Raw genomic sequence first — 20,303 nt, forward strand, 5'->3', positions numbered from 1 at the left:
CATTTTTCAATTGGAGAATGGCTTGATTTTTTATAAATTAGAGTTAATTCTCTATATATTTTGGAAATGAGGCCTTTATCAGAACCTTTGACTGTAAAAATATTTTCCCAGTTTATTGCTTCCCTTCTAATCTTGTCTGCATTAGTTTTGTTTGTACAAAAACTTTTCAGTTTGGTATAATCGAAATTTTCTATTTTGTGATCAGTAATGATCTCTAGTTCTGCTTTGGTCATAAAGACCTTCCCCTTCCACAGGTCTGAGAGGTAAACTATCCTATGTTCCTCTAATTTATTAATAATTTCATTCTTTATGCCTAGGTCATGAACCCATTTTGACCTTATCTTGGTGTACGGCGTTAAGTATGGATCAATGCCTAGTTTCTGCCATATTAGTTTCCAATTTTCCCAGCAATTTTTATCAAACAGTAAGTTCTTATCCCAAAAGCTGGGATCTTTGGGTTTGTCAAAGACTAGGTTGCTATATTTGTTGACTGTTTTATCCCTTGAACCTAATCTATTCCACTGATCAACTAATCTATTCCTTAGCCAATACCAAATAGTTTTGGTAACTGCTGCTCTATAATATAATTTTAGATCTGGTACAGCTAAGCCACCATCATTTGATTTTTTTTTCATTAATTCCCTTGAAATTCTTGACCTTTTGTTTTTCCATATGAACTTTGTTGTTATTTTTTCTAGGTCATTAAAATAGTTTTTTGGGAGTCTGATTGGTATAGCGCTAAATAAATAGATTAGTTTAGGTAATATTGTCATCTTTATTATATTTGCTCGCCCTATCCAAGAGCATTTAATATTTTTCCAATTGGTTAGATCAGACTTAATTTGTGTTAAAAGTGGTCTGTAATTTTGCTCATAAAGTTTCTGATTTTCCCTTGGCAGATAGATTCCTAAATATTTTATATTATCAGTAGTTACTTTAAATGGAATTTCTCTTTGTAACTCTGTAAGTCTATCATCTTATAAGCATTTTCATACCCAAAATTGTCATGTATAATAATCATTTTTGATACATAATTTTATAGGAGAAAAATATTACTATTACTAGAATGTACTCACAGAACAGTGTTTGGAAAATGCTGATATAGGAGATTGATCTTTATAGCATCTTTATAACACTATGATTGTCCCTTGTATGTTTGACAGACTTTTTATATCAGCAGAGAGCTTTATTTAGCCAAAACAAGTCACTTAAGCTTCCATGGTCTTTATTTGGCAACTCCAGAGCTGAAGTTTGTTGCTGTTTTTCTAGTGACAGAAACAAAAATTAAGGGGCCGATTGGATTATGCAATTTACTTGAATGATCTGAATCTCTAGTTAGTTGCATTACCCAGGGGGCTTGTGAGGATTTGTGATCATTGAGTGTCAGTTACCACAGTGGTTCTGAACAAAGTGCTACAGAATTCACAAAAGTAGGAAAAAAATGTATGTGAGGTCTATGGCAACATTAGTCACCCAAATGAACGGCTTGTTCTGAATACATTCTTGTGAGAGTTTGTGTAGGAGAATATTTTGGGTCTAGATTTCATTCTTACTCTGACAGCTAACTTCTGTTCTGGGAAAATTACTTCTAAGTATAGTTTATAAAAGAAGGAAAGACTTAGTGTTCCTTCAAATATTGACTAGTTGGCATGTCAGGGATGTGTGTTACCAGCTGATGGGTTTCATTGTACTTAAGGAGAATGGCCAAGTTTTAATTGTAAGTCATCTGGCCCATCACCCTGAGAGAGAATTAGGGACAGAAGCTCTTAGCGCTAATTTGATGGTTTGCAGCTGCTTTATCACATACTCTAGCTGCTTATTTTTACTCTGAAGAATCTTTCCAGTTGTGAAATCCTTTTATATCTTCATCCTTATGCATGAGACTCAAAATGGTACTTGAGCTGTTTATCTAGATGGCAGTGCTTTCATTTTTTGTTCCAGGAAGGTATTGATGTCAGAAGAGAAATAAACAGTCTCCTATCAGACACATCTTTTTGGTTGGGCAAGGGCAGTATCCTGTGACAAACTCTGACCTGGTTTAGAAGAAGGAGAACATGCCATAGAAAGAATGGCAAGTACCTCTTCGGGTAGTCAGCCAAGAAAAGAGAAGACTTACAGGGACACCTGATCACTCTCTTCAAATATCTAAAGGACAGACTTGTTAAGCTTTTCCCGGATGATAAACAAGGAGCAGTGGGTGCCAGATAGAGAGGTAGATTTTTTCTCAGTTTGAGAAAAGCTTCCTAACAATGAGCTGACCCAAAGTGGAATGCTTTGCTTCATGAGATCTTGAATTGAGGTCAAGTAAGTACTCTGATGTTATAGAGAAAACTTAGTTAGAGTTTAGTCAGATGGCTTTTCAGGTTCCCTCTAGGTTTAAGATTCTATGATTATGATGAAATAAAAGTAACGCTTTAGAGGATTTCTCTTGGCCAATGGGGATACAATTTTTATTTTGCTTATATTCCTCCAGTTGTGAAATAAGCAAAACCTAGTCCTAGGGGCTTAAAAACCCATAGGAAGAAGATAGAGGTGAGTCTGCCTGGATCCTGTGCAGTTCTTTACCCTTCTAATTATTTAAGGCCTTCTGAGTCAGAAGAATAGAATAGAAGCCACTATTTGGAAAGAACTCTTTGGAGAAAGTGGTTCTGTGAATCCAAGAAGTTAAATCCATATAATTTCATTATGACTCTTCTCTTTTGTTCTATATGGGAAAACTACATGAACTTTGGCCTCTCCCATGAGAAAGCATGTGTGTGTGGGAAGAGACATGTCTTTTTGTCTTTATGGTTTAAAAAAAAATCCTTCCTGATTGCTCATCTGATAGTGTTATCTGTCTTTTCTGTGTATTGGCACTCTTGCCTTCTTTTACTGACTCTCATACTCTTGTACTTTTTCTCTGATAGACAAAGAATTTTGGATAGTGGAGAGGATTAAAAAAGAGAAAAGAGATAGATTAGACAAAGCAGAAAGTCTGCATAAACATATTATAGTTGCATGCCAGTGATATATCCACTACCTTCCATCCTGGTACAAGATAAATCTCAAGAATTGCTTATGCCTCCTGAGTGGTATCAAGTTTGGGCCTGGTATAAGTGATTCAGCTTTTGGAACTAGTTCTAGGATCCCCTGTCAAAGCAAATGATGTGGAAGAGCCTTGCTAACTGACCCCATGACTGGGAAATTGCTTCCCTGAGTTTATAATTTTATTTCTTAGGCTTAAGTTAATGCAGCAGACATGAAATACATCCCATTAGCTTCTGGTGATGGTCATCCCTGCCCTTAAAGAGTTTACTGTCTGTAGGGCAGGTTTGTGTGATCATAAACATGCACCTGTGAAATAATGTGATAAGTGCATGAGACATGCTATGTAAATTTGGAGCAAGGGAAAACTTTCTGACTAGGGTTGGAAGGGATAGGATCAGAGGAAGCTTTCTATGGAAAAAATACTGGTTTCAAAGTCAGGACACCTAGCTTTGCAATTTACTACTTTGCCATTTGCTGTGTATCTTGGATTACCCATTTAACTTTAGCATCCTCAATGTCCACATCTGTCTTCAGACAATAAACATTAAGGGTTTACTATGTGCAAGGCACTCTGCTAATTTTTTGAGATTAAAAGAAAACATATTAAGATAACAGTTCCTGTATGTAGGATATGCACAAAATGAATAAAGGTAGTTTTGAGAAGGGAGAACAGCTCTGGCGAATTGGAAAGGCTTCATGAAGAATAAAGAAAGTGAACAGAATTTTGAAGGAAATGAGATCCTTAGAGGAGGGAGATAAAAAGAGTGCATTCTAGGGGGGAAGGGAAGAGAGGAGACAGTCATAGATGTGGTCAGGGGAGTATCATATATATACAAACAGTAAATAAGCCATTGTGTTTAGAATACAGAAGCCAAGGAAGGAGTAAATTGTAAAAAAGACTGGGAAGAGAAGAGAGTGCCAGATTATGGTGAACTTTAGGTGCCAAACAAGAGATCTTTATATTTGATCCCAGAAGCACAAGGGAAATGGGAGATTTAAAGAAATCACTTTTGCAGCCTGTATGGAGGATCGATCAGAGCAGAGAAAGAGACCTGGATGGGGTGACTTGTGTGTTTTCTTTAAGCTCTAAATAGTGTGATTCTAAAAGGTGGTATTTAAATTGGACTTTGGAGAAGGGGTAAAATTTTTTTTTCCTTAAATATTCTCAATAGTATTTTAAAAAAATTATATGTAAGTAAAGTTTTCAACATTTATTTTTGAGTTCCAGATTTTTTTTCTTCCTCTCTCCCTTATTTTCCTTCTCCCCAAGATAGCAAGAAGTTTGACATAGGTTATACATGAAAAGCAAACAAACCAAAAAAAAAAGGTGAAAATAGTATGCTTTGATCCACATTCAGTCTCCATAGCTCCCTTTCTAGATTCAGATGGAATTTTCCATCCCAAGTCTATTAGAATTGGCTTGGATCACTGCATTGCTGAGAAGAGATATCTATCATAATTAATCAACATATAATCTTGATGTTTCTGTGTAAAATATTTTCTGGGTCTGCTCACTTTACTCAGCATCAGTTCATGTAAGCCTTTACAGGCTTTTCTGAAATCAGCCTGTTCACTGTATTTTATTTTTCCAAATACATATATATATTTTTTTAAACATTCAATATTGTAAAACTTTGTGTTGCAAATTTTTCTTCCTCCCTGCCTTACTTTCCCCCTTCCCAAGACAAAAAGCAATCTGATATAAGTTATATAAGATATATGCAATTCTTTTAAACATATTTACATAGTTGTCGTGTTGTGCAAGAAAAAAATCAGACCAGAAGGGAAAAAAATCATGACAAAGAAAAAGCAAGCAAATAAATAACAACAACAACAAAAGTGAAAATAACTATACTTCCATCCACATTCAATCTCCATAGTTCTCTCTGCATTCAGATGGCATTTTCCTTCTTAAGTTTATTGGAATTGACTTGAGTTACCACATTGTTGAAAAGACCCAAGTCTATCACAGTTGATCATCACATAATCTTGTTGATACTCTGTATAATGTTTCTTGGTTCTGCTCACTTCATTCAGCATCAGTTCATGCAAGTCTTTACAAGCTTTTCTGAAATCTGCCTGCTCATCATTTTTTATAGACCAGTAGTATTCCATTATATTCATATACCATAATTTATGCAGCCATTCCCCAGCTGATATACATTTACTCAGTTTCCAGTTCCTTGCCACTACTAAAAGGGTTGCTACAAACATTTTTTTACATGTGGGTTTTTTCCCTTTTTTATTTTTATTTTTTTGTGGGGGGATACAGACACATGGTTGCTTAATGGATCGAAGGGCATGCACAATTTTAAAGGCCCTTTGGGCATAGTTTTAAATTGCTCTCCACAATGGCTGGATCAATTCACAGTAGTTTTTCCACATCTGGAGGGGTAAAATTTCAGTAGCAGAGAAGGAAAACATGGGGAGGAGAGGGATATTTTAGGTGAAGAAATGATGTGAACAGAAACTTGGCAGCTGGAAGATTTTTTTTTTGGGGGGGGAGGGTTGTATAGTACTTGTATTGTTGTAATTAATCAAATGCATGTCTAAAGTTAGTACTATGTGCTAAGCACTGGGGATATAAAGACAAAATAAAATAATCCTTGACCTCAAGGAGCCTACATTTTTAAAGGGAAGACTACATGTACAGATGTTAGCACATAACAGAATATATACACTGTAATGGGCTGAAGCTGAGCAGATGCCTGTCCGAGCACCTATGGCTAATTAGCAATTGGATAATACTCTATTAATATATGCTAATGTGATGACCCTGTTTAGCATCCAGAGTATTAAAATCCTTGATCTTTATTCTTTGTGGAAGTGAAGGGAAATGGCAATAGGAAGTGAGAGCAATCCCAACATGAATCCAGCCAGCAGTGCCTCTGGCTCTCACACTCCACCCCTCTAATCCTCTATCCAATCTCCTATACAACACATCAAACTTTCACAGGGAGTAGGCAGGGCCATTCTTTCTCCAAGTATATATTAATAGAGTATTGTCCAATTGCTAATTAGCCATAAGTGCTCAGACCAGACCTCAGTGCATTTACTCAGCTTCAGCCCATTACAATACACCATAAATACAAGATAAATTTTTTCAAGCAAGGGCACTAACAGCTGGGATCAGGAAAGGATCATGTAGAATAGGGTACTTGAATCTTTTTTTTTTTTTTAACTTTTTATTTACAAAAAATATGCATGGGTAATTTTCCCCCCACCCTCCCCTAGATGGCAGGTGGTCCAATACCTGTTAAATTTGTTAAATCCAATATATGTATACATATTTATTCAATTATCTTGGTGCACAAGAAAAACCTGATCAAGAAGAAAAAAAAAAACTGAGAAAGAAAACAAAATGCAAGCAAACAACAACAGAGAGTGAAAATGTTATGTTGTGGTCCACACTCAACACCCATAGTCCTCTCTTTGGGGGTAGATGGCTCTCTTCATCACTGAACAATTGGAATTGGTTTGAATCATCTTCTTGTTGAAGACAGCCACATAGGGTACTTGAACCTTGACGGAAACGAGATTCCTAAAAGTGGAAATGAAGAGGGAGGAGTAGGGGAAGAAAATGGAGTGAAAAAAGGTGACCAATGGAAAGGCATGGAGATTGCAGGAGAGGTGTTAGAAAGGAAGAACTGCAAGTAGGCCATTATGCATGAACCATAAGAAAGGATCAGCAAATCTTTCCATAAAAGGTCCCTTTAAGCTCGATTTTGAAAAAGTATCTTTGCTGGTAGCTTCAAGTTCAGATCCGTTTTTGCTTAAAGATATTACTGTATTTAGTCTTTTTTTTTTTTTTTTTCCTGTTAAACAGCACATAAGCATATGTGATGTGGCAATTAGGGGCAAAAAGTAGGCAGATGGTTGCATTTGGAGTCAGGCAGACTCATCTTCCTGAGTTCAAATCTGACCTCCGAACTTATTAGCTAGATGATTTTGGGCATATCTCTTAACCTTGTTTGCCTTGGTTTCTTCATCTGTAAAATGAGCTGGAGAGTTGGACAAACAAAAAGGCAAAGTGATAATATGTCATTTGGAACATAATTTAAATACCAGTTGAATGAACCACTTGGTAGCTGTTCACTTTTGGCTTTGGAATGGAATAATTAAAGGTATTGCTGGACACTTGAGAGATCTGTCAACAGATAGTTTTTGATATCTCACCATAGGGAAAAATCCTAGAGTTAAATGAGGGTAATGTATTTTAAGTATAAAAAACACCTTCTAAAGTGGAGATAGTATTAAAAGTACATTTTGGCTCTATGAAGTATGAAGAGAATTCAGTGTCTGCTTCTAGAAGTGGGACTTTGATTTGATGAGACAAATAACTGTAGGTACAAGTCAAATATCTTTACTGTAATTCTTTTACAGAGCATAGTTAATTAAAATAGGCTATCTCAATTTTTGTGGTCTGAACTTTGGCCCAGAAAAGAGTGCTTTGTTTAATCCATTAAAAAACATTCTATAATCAGAATAATTCTTTACAACAAAGGCTTTCTTTGAGTCACAAAATCTTTTAAAAACGTCTACAAGCAAAGCTTCAAAGGGAATATAACTTGGGCATAAATTCAAATAGAATATCTGGAAGAGAGAAAGGAAGACTTTCATTTTTTTTTTTATATTAAAATATATGTTGCTGCACAAGAAAAATCGGATCAAGAAGAAAAAAAAAAACTGAGAAAACAAAATGCAAGCAAACAACAAAAAGAATGAAAATGCTATGTTGTGGTCCACACTCAGTTTCCATAGTCCTCTCTCTGGGTATAAATGGCTCTCTTCATCACAAGATTATTGGAAGTGATCTGAATCATCTCATTGAGAGCCCCGTCCATCAGAATTGATCATCATATAATCTTGTTGTTGCCTTGTACAATGATCTCCTGATTCTGCTCATTTCACTTAGCATCAGTTCATGTAAGTCTTCCTGGGTCTTTCTTAAAATCATCCTGCTCATCATTTCTTATAGAACACTAATATTTAAAGGAAGAATTTTTTTAAATTATTTTTTTGAATGCAAAAGATATACAAAATATTTTTGAAGTACAAAGAATTGGAATTTGAGCAGGTGTCCATCAAATGGAAAATTAATAAACAGTGAAAAGATCAGAGAAAGCTTCCTGGAGGAGGTAACATTTTAGCTGGAGAAGGATTTTAGCAGAGGCATAGAGGATAATTTCTGCAAATGACTTATACAAGGATATGGAAATGGAAAAAGGACAAATGTCGTTTTAAAATGACAAATAAGTGTATTTTTATTTTTCCCTTCTCACATTTTGGGGGAGAAGAAAGGCCTTAAAAATAGCCTGGAATTTTTCCATTGGAATTTTTCTAGCTTATTTGGCTTAGTTTTTTGTTTTTGTGTCTTTTGGGGAATAGCCAGCTTTTTGTCTAAATTCTCTTCTGGTCACTGCTTAAACAGACCCTAAAATGTCACCACTTCCAGGAAGTGGCAATGGAGTGGCAGAGCATTGGTGACTTTATCTCGCATCTGTATTTCTGATCTGTTGTTACTTTGTTGGCTATACCCAGCAATTTGTTTTTTCTGGGTTTTGGTTCAAGTCGTGTTCTTATGCCTACCCTTTCTCTGCATATTAGTATGGGGTGTTCTTAGAGTATAATCCTTGAAAAGACAGTGACTATGCCTGCTATGTGTTTTTTTATGTTGATTAGCACGCCTGAATTTGCAAATAGAGTTTACTTTGTAATTGCTGATGACATTTATATTTTTTATATCTCAGAGTAGGAGTCAGCCAGATTTGTATAGCCTAGTAAACTAAGAATGATCTTTATATTTTAAAATAAAATCTTACTGTATTTAAAAACACAAAAATCATTCTTAGATTTAAAAAATGGGAGCAGTTGCAGTTTTCTGGATTCTTTTGTAATGCATCTCTACTTGTGGAATAGAATAGAATTCACTTTAATTCAGTACATATTTGTAGATATGTTATTGACAGAGTACTGTGGTGGTACAGACATAAAATGTCAAATATAATACAGAATAGTGTAACAGGCACAAGAGAGAAAGGACAGAAAAGTGAGAATTCACTTACTTGGGAAATAAAAGAAGGTTTGGAGGAGATGTTTTAATTGGGTCTTGGAGGAGATTTTTGATATTTTTGACAGGTATAGATGTGGGGAGAGGAAGATTAATGAAGTGTATTTATATTGTAGTAGATTATGTAATTATGTATGTAGATTATGTAGATTATGGAAGTTTAATGAAGTGTATTTATATTGTAGTAGTGAAGAGTATAATTAGTAGTAGAGAAGTGCTGTGTGGAATAGAGAGAAATAAGGTGAAGAATTTACAGGAATGTATGAATTCTTTTTCGGTATTTTATTTTCATTATTTCTGTGTTTCCCCTATGACCTGTATAATATGTGCAGGCTCATATTTACTTGAGCCTTGGCCAGCTATAAACATATTTACTTAACCTGAGCTGATGACATTTATCAGTATTTGACATTTATAGATGTTTAGTCTATTAGCTGGACCACTATCTGCTTGATTAAGCCTGAAGGCCTGATTTTCTGTTTCCTAGAAATCAGAAGATTTCGGGGAAACAGAAACCTTCCATTCCAATCTCTCCAAATAGCAACAACCAATTAGATGCCTCCCCCTACCCTTCTCAATGCTCTCTTACTTGTGATGTAATCTCTTATATAAAAGCTATGTATCTTTACTATTTCTTTAGCCCTCCTACCACGAGCTTTCTCTTTCCCTTCTCTCATGATAGAACAGCTCATCCTCCGGAGATTTTTAATAAACAACTTTTCTGCCTTCTACTGAATGATCTCTGAATAGTCATTTTGGGTAAGGGTCTTCTCCCTCACAGTGGTGTTTTAGGAGTAAGGTATTAAAGTTCGAAAGATAGATCAGGGCCAGATTTTTGGAAGGTTTTGAATGCTAGACTGAAGATCTTGGCTCAGCCATTTTGAGGGACTGGTTATAGCATGTTGAGAGCCATACTTTAGAAAGACCAGCCTGGCAGTAGTGTGAGGAAAACTGGAAGGAGGAAAAAATGGAAGCAATTAAGATCAATTAAGAGGTGATTGCAGTTGTTTGGAAAGGAAGATGTAAAGGAATCAATGTGAAAACTGTTGGGAAAAGATTATCAACAGAACTTGTCATTTGAAAGGTTTCAAACTTGGGTGACTGCTGAAGGTAGGGATGCCATAAACAGAAGTAGCGAAGGCAGAAGAAGGAGCTGGTTTTGTCAGGTCAGGTGGAGATGATGAATTTGGTCTTGGACCTGTGGAGTTGGATATATTGGCAGGAATTCTGGTAGGATAGTCTTTGGAAATTCAAGCTGAGAACTCTTTAGGAGTTGGCTGTTAGGAGCAGATCCCAAGGAATGAAAGAGGGAGAAGTTAAGAAAATAAAGGCCAGGGAGTGTAGAGTGTAGAGCGATCTTTGTAGAAAGAAAGGTAAGAATGAGCTGTAGGCAGTTCAGCAGTAGGAGCAGAGAAGGTAGCATTTGCTTGGTAAGACTTGATAGAAAAGATAGAAGAATATCAGAACTGGAAAGAAATTTAGAAGTGATTTACAAAACCAACCCCTTAACGTGTCTGCTGTAAAAACAGGCCTAGAGAAATTACTCAGCATTATTGGTTAATAACATCTTGCAAATCTCACCTGAGCAAAGATTCTGTTACCCTTTTTTATCCATTGGAACTGGGAGTAATAGAGTAGAAACATAGATTTATTTATTGTGGGGCATGAAATATAGAATCATAGCCATTTGTTTCAGTCCCTTGGAGCTATTTGTAAGAGAGTGGTGGGTGGGAGGTGGGTGGGAGGAAGTTAAATTTGGTGTTCCAGTTGTGTCTTCGGTTGCTTGTTCACTTAGACTCTATATGGACATAGAACTGGATGCATTGTGTTGTAAAAGTGATTTTCACATAGTTCACATGTTTAGTTGTTCTAGCATAAAGGTTACATTGTACTGGTGTGAACTCTAGAATGTCCTAGCCTACCCTAGGAACCCTTTCTCTATCCCAAACCTAGCTCCCACCTTCCCCTGCTTTGAACTTTTACCTGCTCTCATCAACATATGTATACTATTGCATGTGTCTCTTCTCTTTTGGACTATAAACTCTGCAGGGGGTGGAGGTGGGAGTGGGGGAACATGCCAAAATAATCTGTGTACTCCCCACAACCTTGGTGCAGTAATTTATACAGAAGGAACTTGGGAAATATTTGTTGAATGAATGAATGTCCCAGAATGACCCATTTTGTTGTAATGCAACATTGTTGCAGTAAGACTTTCTAGAAATTGTATCACAAAGTATGGAGATGAAAGCAATGCTTTTGGTAAAAAGTAACACTTGAAGAAGCTTGGGTTCCCCCCTTCTTTCCCCCTTTTTCCAATTCCTGAGTCTTCTGTCCTGTAGTTTTTACTTTGAAGAATTGGTCAGTAGTTTGGGTAAATTTCTTTGGGCAGGTTGGTTGGGGTGTTTGAGAAAGGTCAGAAGAATTGAAAGGTAATAATAACTACCTGGCTAGAGGTCAAAGTATTGATCCATTTTAGAGCAGCTCAGCTCTCCTTTCTTTCTCTGCAACACAAATGCTCCAGAGAGAGTAGTGTGCTATGGACAGGGATCAGAGAAAGCATCTACATACACTAGATCATTCCTGATTGAGAAGTCATTGCTTTAAAGTCAGATACATATGTCTGCTACTCAGACATGGCTGGTTTGAAATGTTCTGGCAACTGGCAAAACTGAAGGACCACTTCTTTAAAAAGTGGGGACTGGGGAAAGCAGGAGAGAGTGAGTGATGATGTAAGGGGCATTTTTGAGATGAAGAGACTGGGAAAAGAGAGCTTTGAGAGGTTTGAATACCCTTAATTTTTTCAAAGAGGAAAAGTCCATAGCTGAGAGAAATGGGAAGAGAGAGGTGTGAGAGAAGTCTTGAGAAGGGAAGGAAAAGTTCTGGAAAAGCTTCTTTGAGGAGGGAGATAGGTAGTGAGTTAAGGAGAAATTAAAATTACTGTCTTTCTATAGTAAGGACCCAGTTAAAGTTGTAGTGTACCTAGGGAGCACAGTTGTGAAACTTCTAGTTGCATGCAGCACTTTTGAGTAGGAGAAGAGGATGAGAATGATGGAAATAATCTAGGGCCATTTGGTGGTGATGGAACAAGGGAACAAGGGGTTCAAAAGCAGAGGATGATGTAGAGTGCAAACGGCCAACTATTGGATTGATTTTGGAGAGGGAAAGAAAATTAAGTCAAAGTGGAGGTAATGGTCTGAGAAAGAATGGAATTAAAAGAAAATTATGATAATTTAAAGGGAATATCAAGAGCTTCTTTCTAATTGGTTAGTAGAACACCTATGGGTATTGGTGAGATTGAATGTGTGATCATCACTATAGGTGGCTGAAGTGGAGTCAAAGAAGAGATTTTAGGATTTCAGGAGGTTGAGGAATTAAGAGATTAGAGAGTTTGAAAGAATATTTGTGGATATTCAAGCCCCTTAGTTGAAGGAGTTAGGGAAGAGAGGAAGATGGTAAGTTTAAGAATAGAGGTAGAATGATCTGGAAGTTGGTACAACCATTATAATTTGTATTGGGTAGAAAATTTTCCTGAGTGAATGTCAAAGGAAGAAAGATTGTCGAGTAATGCAGAAAAAAAAAATAAATCTTGACAATGAGTCAAAAAAAAGAAATAGTATTCATTAAGTCTGACTTTTTTTCTTTAGAAAATTATTTTTTTTATTGAACTAAACAAATGATGGAAAAAGAAGATTGTATACAAAATTGAATATCCGTAACATACTATCTTTCTATTTTAAAAAGTATTTATTAAATTTAACATAATAGGACTAACATTATCCAGCTTATCTTTGTCATCTGAATTTCTCTGCTCGGGTATTTATCCTTTTATAATGTTTCATGAAAGCTCTTTCTACCTTTTTTTTTCATTATTAATTCCCTTCTACAAATCCCTCCATTCCCAGCATTCCCCACCCACCCCGAAAAAAGCCCTCTTTTGTAACAAATGAGTTTAGGCAAGCCAAATAAATTCATATATTGGTTGTGTCTAAAAACAGGTCTCTTTTCTTGCATATTTAGTTTTAATATCTCTCTGCCAAGATAAAGGAACCATAATTCATCATTCGTCTTCTGAAGTAGAACTGGTCATTGTATTCATTAATTCTTAAGTCTTTCAAAGTCATTTTCCTTTATGTTACTATTGTCATTATATAACTTGTTTTCTTGGTTCTCTGAGGGTCTTCCAAGTTTCCCTTAATTGCCTTTCATCATTTTTTATGGTACAGTTAATATTACATTACATTCATAATGCCATTTATTCAGGCATTTCCCAGTTGATAGGCATCAACTTTATTTGCAGTTCTTTGCTACCACAAAAAAGTAGTGTTCTAAATATTTTAAAAGTTTTATATTCATTATAAATAGAATATTATTGTTCTATAAGAAATGACAAGCAAGCTGATTTCAGAAAAGCATGAAAAGATTTACAAGAACTCTGATGCTAAGTGAAGTGAGTAGAACCAAGAGACCATTGTACATAGCAGCAATAAGACTAAGTGATGGATTTGGCTTTTTTCAACAGTGAGGTGATTCAGAGTAATTCCAGTAGACTTATGATAGAAAGTGCCATCCACATCCAGAAAGAGAACTCTGGAGACCAAATGTGGATCAAAGCATAGTACTTTCACCTTTTGTTGTTGTTTGCTTGTTTTGTTTTATTTTTTTTTCTTGTGTTTTTTTCTTTTCTTTCACCTTTTGGTCAGACTTTGATCTGGTGCAGCATGATGAATGTGAAAATATGTTTAGAAGAATTGCACATGTTTAACTTATACTGGATTGTTTGCTGTCCATAGACCCTCCCATAGGAGGGGTGGAGAGGAGATAGGGAGAAAAATTTGGAACACAGGGTTTTGCAAAGATGAATATTGAAAACTATCTTTGCTTGTATTTCGAGAAATAAAAAGCTATTAAAACTAAAAAAAAAAAAGTATTCATTTTAAACTTAAATATAAAACAAACAAAAACCCACTCTCATGAATATAGCAGAACACAAGAGAAAATTCAATATAAAATAAACTTCCATTTAAAGAAAACCTATGTGATAAATACTACATTTTGTTTTTAAAGCTACCCAGCTTTTTTTTTTTTTTTTTTTGCTTCCTTGCAGGTTTTCTTTTGTTCTCTGCTGTGCAATTTTTACTTAATTTTGCAAATATTTTTGGATGTTTGATTAATTTTTATTTCTTTGACCACCTACCTCTGTGGGGAGGTCAATAGACCATGGCCTATTCTTAATGAAATCATATGAGATTTTATTGATCCTAGATTATTTTTTTAAGGTCTCATGGAGCTTTTAGAATTTTACTAGGAATAGAAATCAAATATACTGGTATATAACTTGTAGACTTGATCTTCTTTCTTTCCTTCTTTGAAAATTGAGAACATTTACTATTTTCTATGCCCATGACACCTATCCCAGTTCACCATGATCTTTTAGTGATCACTAACAATGACCCAGAGATAATATTCTCTTAATATTTTTGGTCCTCTTGAATGTAGTTTATTTGAGTCTGGTCATTTGATGTCCTCAAGGAGAGCTAGGTACTCTTTTTGCTTGTCTGGTGTTTCAATTCTCAACTAGTTTTTTGTTTTTGCTTTTTTTTTTGTCCTCCCTTAGAAGCAGAGTATGAGTTATGTAGTTTCGTTTTCTCACTAGCTATATCCTTCAAGCAACCATTCAGTCCTTTCTTTGGGTTTTTTTTTTTTTTTTGGTTGTTTTTGTTCTTAATGTTAATCTCCAATATGCAGCTGATTCTGAACTTTAACACAAAAATTCTTTGATAAAAATTGCTCGGGAAATCGAGCAGTTTGGTAGAAATTAGGCTTAGACCAAACATATCGTGGAATAATTTATCTTTTCCTCTTTATCCAACACTGAATTCAGTTTGAGTTTTATTGTTTCAGAGACTTCCTTGTCTTTTCTTTTTCATTGATTTACCTCTGAATTTTTTAACAGTACCAAATATTTTTGATGACTGCTGCTCTTTAGTATAATTTGAAATTTAGAAGCACTTTCCTCCTTCATATTTCTCTTCATCATTTTCTTGATTTTCTAGATCTTTTGTTTTTACAAATTAATTTTATTATTATTAAATTCTACAAAGTAATCCATTTGGTAATTTGATTGGTATAGTATTAAAAATAATTTTGGTAATGCCATTTTTATTATATTAGCTCAACTTAATCACAAGCATTGAATATTCCCTAGTTATTTAATTTGTTATTTCTTTGAGAGCGCTTTGTAATTGAAACTGCACAACTGTGTCTTGATCACCAAATATTTTTGTTATTGTTGTTCAGTTACTTTGTCTGACTTTGTGACCCCATGTGGGGTGGTTCTTGGCAAAAATGCTGGAGAGATTTCCTATTTTCTTCTCCAGCTCATTTCACAAATGAGGAAACAAACAAACAGGGTTAAATAAATGGGATTTACTTTTCTATCATTGCTTTTTGTATTATGTTGTTGTTATATAAAAAGCTATTGATTTTTGAGGTTTTATAGCCTGCTAATTTGCTAAAGCTATTCACTCATTTTTTGCTGGTTCCCTGGGGTTTTCATTGTATCACTAGGTAACAAGGATAGTTTTTTTCTCCTCTTTACTTATCTCTATTCCTTTGTTTTTTCTTTTTGTCTTATTGCTATTGCTAAGCATTTCCAGAACTATATCAAATAATAATGGAGTTGGCATCATAGCTTTACCTCCTTATTTTTGGAAAAGAGTCTAGCATATTCCCATTATTTAATGCTTGCTTTTGGTTTTAGCTAGATTTTTTAAAATGATCTTTAAAAGGTTCTCTCTATGCTTATATGGGAGTATGTTATCTTTGTTAAATTATTCAAGTGAGAAACACGTTATAGCTGAGATTTTTCTGTTCCTGACTCAGAAGTACTAATTTGGTTATTGGCCTTTTTTTTTTTTTTTTTTTTTTTTTTTTTTTATGGCAAACTGGGCATTCTTCCACAGACTAGGTAGCTCCTGGTAACTTCTAGGTCATTATCGCCCAAGGTTTTAGATAGAATGAAGAGATTTTGCAATAAAAACTTCCCCTGGTTTTAGAAATATCTTTTCTAGGTAGTGTCCCATTTTTATACCCTGTTTATTGAAATCCAGCATGTAGTTGATTAAGGGAACAACAGACTGTTTGTAAATAGGGCCAATCATATATATTCTTTCATTGCTTAGCTCTTTTTGGAATGGATTCCTTTGTTATGAGAGAGGCGATGATATCCCCTTTGAAAAAACCCCTATTTGTGTGGGGCTGTGGTGATGATGATGATGATATCTAATATTTATGTAATAACTTTAAGGTTTATGAACACTTGCCTATATTATCCTATTTGTTAAATTTCTAGCAAAGTACTAAAATACTTAGAAGTATAAAGTGGATATGAGCTTTTATGATCATCTAAATACAATATTTGCCTATCCAGTGACTGACTTAGAAAGAATGGATCTGAAGTACTTATAGTACTGCATTTTTGCCAAACAGTAGCAGTGAAGGGTTTTTGGTATTGCTGTCTGTTCCTCTCTAATTGTTATACTCCTCCATTAACAAACATTGTTTCTTGGCGTGTTACAACAGGGATTGGGAACAACATACCTGGTCTTGTTTGAACAATGGCAAAATAGGATTACCCTACAGTGGTAGACTAGATCTTTTTCAGCCCCTATTAATTCTATTGCTGTCCCTTCCTTAATTCATATTTCTTCTATATGTAACTTAATGGTACATATTTGTTTGCTTCAGGGACTATCTTTTGCCTCTTTTTGTATCCCCAGAACTTAGCACAATGGCTGGCACATACTGGATGCTTAATGTTTGTTGACCTACTAGATTGGTCAAGTACTGACTCTTTTTAGTGACAATATTTTAGTCTCTTGAGTGCTTGTCCTAATTGATTCTGGGAATATATTAAATCCCTCATTCTGAAAGATTATATAAAAATACAGACTGTCAACCCAACATTGGAGCTTTTATTGCCTCTATATTTGAAAACTAATTTCTGTTGCCTATAGAAGTGGGGATGTGTACTTGATTCTTATTCTACTTCTCCAGACAAGTGCACTGCTTTTTTTCTAATACTTATATTTTTTCAAAGAACTAGATTGCATAGTATATGACCAATTTGGTAAACATTTTAGTAGTCAGGAATGAATTTAGTAACTCATGGTTTTAGTTTCCCTCAAACATTAGAGCACTTGACTCTCTCTTGCTGAACCCACTCAACACGGCCCAGAATGTAGAGCTCTACCATCAAATGTTTGTTGAATGAGGCTCACCCTTTTTTAAAAATGCACAATCAGTTCTTAATTGGAGTCATGGAATTTGGGTGACTTCTTTTTAAAAGTTTAAAAAAAAAAACAAGTACCTATAGTTGTGGCTTGGTCCAGGCAGAGTCTCAGTTTCTAGCTGGGCTACTTTGGGAACTTATGTGATTCTCCTAGAACATCTGACTCACACTTGGCCTCCCCAAATAGGATATGATCCTGAAACTTATCAAAGAATTAGAATTCCATTTGTTTTCTTATCTCCTTCTCATTGTGATTCTACTCTTGAAACTTTGTTTCTAGACATAATGTACCTAGCTTGACATTTTGTGGTCATAGTTGAATGCGGTCAGGCAAGGAATTGAACTCACAAATATTTGTTTAGTCATTTATTGTTACTGAAACCTCTTAGAAACTAATCACTAGTTAGAAACTTGTGCTAAGGCAATTTTTTATTTAGGCTTCTTATACTTTTTTCTTTCTCTCTTCTTTTCAACTTCTCCACCCTGCTTCCCTTCCTAATTACATATTTCACTGTGTGCCCAGTTTTCCATTTGTATGGATAACATGATGAAAGAAAAGTCTGCCAGATTGGAAGGCACATTTGAAATTGACTTGTCTCCTTGTCTGATTTCCATAGCTGTGAGGAGAATTTGGTGAAAGAATTATCAAAAGCCTATATAGCTGTTATTACAGTGGTACTTGTTTCTAGCAAAAACATGACTGTCCACATAAATCTGATCTGGGATTTTCCGGTGGAAGAAGTGTTCTAGATTCTGTCCTAGCCCTGGGTGTGAACAGTGAAGTTCTCCTATAACTCTTCTTGCCCCTTGAGGACAGCCTGCTTAGCAACAGATGTATGGGAGGCATCTCTGCTTTCATCCAGCTTTGGTACCCACTCTTTTTGCTCATGTGTTGGGCTTGTGGTTAGAGAGAGTAGGATATTGTTGGCACTGTGGCTCCACAGACAGTTTTGAAATAACTTAGTGAGAAGTGGGGTAGCTATATTTGAACAATCTAAAATTGTGAATACTTGTGGGTCTTTCCAGAATACTACTTTGTGACATTCCATTTCTTTTTGACTAAAGAGTCCAACTTTCAAATGTCTTGTTATTCTCCAGTGCCAACTATTACTCAGAATAATCTCAGTGATGCTTAAGAGGTGAAAATATTCCTAGAATCAGAAGTGTTAAGCTCAACATTGTGGGAATAAATAATAACAGTGTATTTGGGGAAAATAAGGCTATTTTGGGGAATGTCCCTAACCTTAGAGGTTGGTATCAAGGAGAGAAACCATGTCTTTCTTCATTTCCTCTATCAGAGACTGAAGCTTAGGTCTCCTGTTTCTATTTCTTCTAGCTGGGTGAGCTAGAGATGGGTCAGTTGTGCACTTAAGTGAACTTTATTTCAATTCCCTATGCAACATGGAAAAATGATTTAAAATATTCCTTTTCATGTTTAACCATTTCCTATCTAGAATATCATTCGCAGTATTGAACATGTGAGGGGATAGGGGAAAGCAGTTTAGAAAAGCTCATCAACATGTCAAGCAAAATATGAAAGTTTGAACTAGAGTAGGGCCTATGCTAGTAGAAAAGAGGACAGATATAAGAAATATTGCAAAAGGAGAAATGACAGAATTTATCAGTTGATTAAATATGTTGAATGAGGAAGAAGGAGGAGTCAGTGTTAATATTAAGTCTTAGGTGACAGAATGTTGTCCCTGGCTCAAATGGGAAGTTTTGAAGAGGGTAAAGTTTTTTTGTTGTTGTTGTTGTTAAGATGGAGTATGAATTCAATTTGGTTTTGGACATGTTGAATTAGGGATGTCTACAGAGAACTGAGTTTGAAATAGCCAGTATGCAGTTGAGATGTGAGATGGAGCAGAGCTGCATAGATCTCATTTGCAAAGGTCTTAGGCTTTACCAAAGAGTTAATAGAAGTGGACATTCTTTTTTTTTTGGGGGGGAGGCATTTTATTTTTATATAAACATATATATATATATATGTATATACATGTATGTGTGTGTGTGTGTGTGTACAAAATTAGAGCTTTTTATTTTCATAACATATATATACATGGATAATTTTCAACATTCACCCTTGCAAAATCTTGTGTTCCAAATTTTTTCCCTCTCTTTCCTCTCCCTTAGATGACAAGTAATTTCAATATATGTTAAACATGTGCAATTCTTCTATATATATTTACACAAATATCGTGTTGCACAAGAAATACTAGATCAAAAAGGAAAACAATGAGAAAGAAATTAAAATGCAGGCAAATAGCAAAAAAAGTGAAAATACTATGTTGTAGTCCACATTCAGTTCTCATAATGCTCTCTCTGGGTGCAAATGGCTCTCTTCATCATAAAATCATTAGACCTAGTCTGAATCATCTCATTGTTGAGAAGAGCCAAGAACTAGACATTCTTTAGACAGAAAGCTGTTAGAGATGGGAAAGGGTCTTTTGGTATGAGGATAGCTAATGTTTTGTGGACAGCTCTTGATTTTGGGAGAGAGAGGAAGGGGACTGAAGTGGGGGACAGGGCAGAGGAAACAGGTAGATTACCAGAATTTTCCTGAAACTATGAATCATCCAAAGATTAGGTAAGAGATGTATGGTAGGATGCCATCTTCCTGCTCAAGATTCAGTCCTGAGTGGAGAATTACTTATATTTTAAAGGCTTTGTATTAATACTAGTTTAAGATAAACTGTTGTCATTTTTTTTACATGTTATAATTTAGTATGATTCTTTCTTTTTTTCCTCCTTCCTCTTCATTCCTACTTAATAATAGGGACCAGCTACCTGTGTTGCTTTTTCAAGATCTGGGGAATTATTTGCTTCTGGAGGTGTTGATGAGCAAGTAAGTATAAACATCTGTCAGGCATGAAATTGTGTTATAGATGGTGGGGCCATACCATTCTATCTCCTTCATTT

General features: G+C 35.3%; 1 protein-coding gene across 4 annotated transcripts in view; it reads left to right on the top strand.

The window, feature by feature from the left end:
• The window catches only part of POC1A (POC1 centriolar protein A), a 164,215-nt gene that overhangs the window by 48,124 nt on the left and 95,788 nt on the right, over positions 1-20,303 (top strand). For all 4 annotated transcript variants that reach the window (XR_004232803.1, XM_031958241.1, XM_031958223.1 and 1 more), the window contains exon 8: positions 20,161-20,229. Coding sequence is in view for 3 of the 4 variants with exons in the window: in XM_031958241.1 (XP_031814101.1) it covers positions 20,161-20,229 (69 nt within the window). In the remaining variant the exon portion in view is untranslated. The remainder of the gene's footprint in view (positions 1-20,160; positions 20,230-20,303) is intronic.

The sequence above is a fragment of the Sarcophilus harrisii genome, chromosome 1 (genome assembly GCF_902635505.1).
Source record: "Sarcophilus harrisii chromosome 1, mSarHar1.11, whole genome shotgun sequence".
NCBI lineage: Eukaryota > Metazoa > Chordata > Mammalia > Dasyuromorphia > Dasyuridae > Sarcophilus > Sarcophilus harrisii.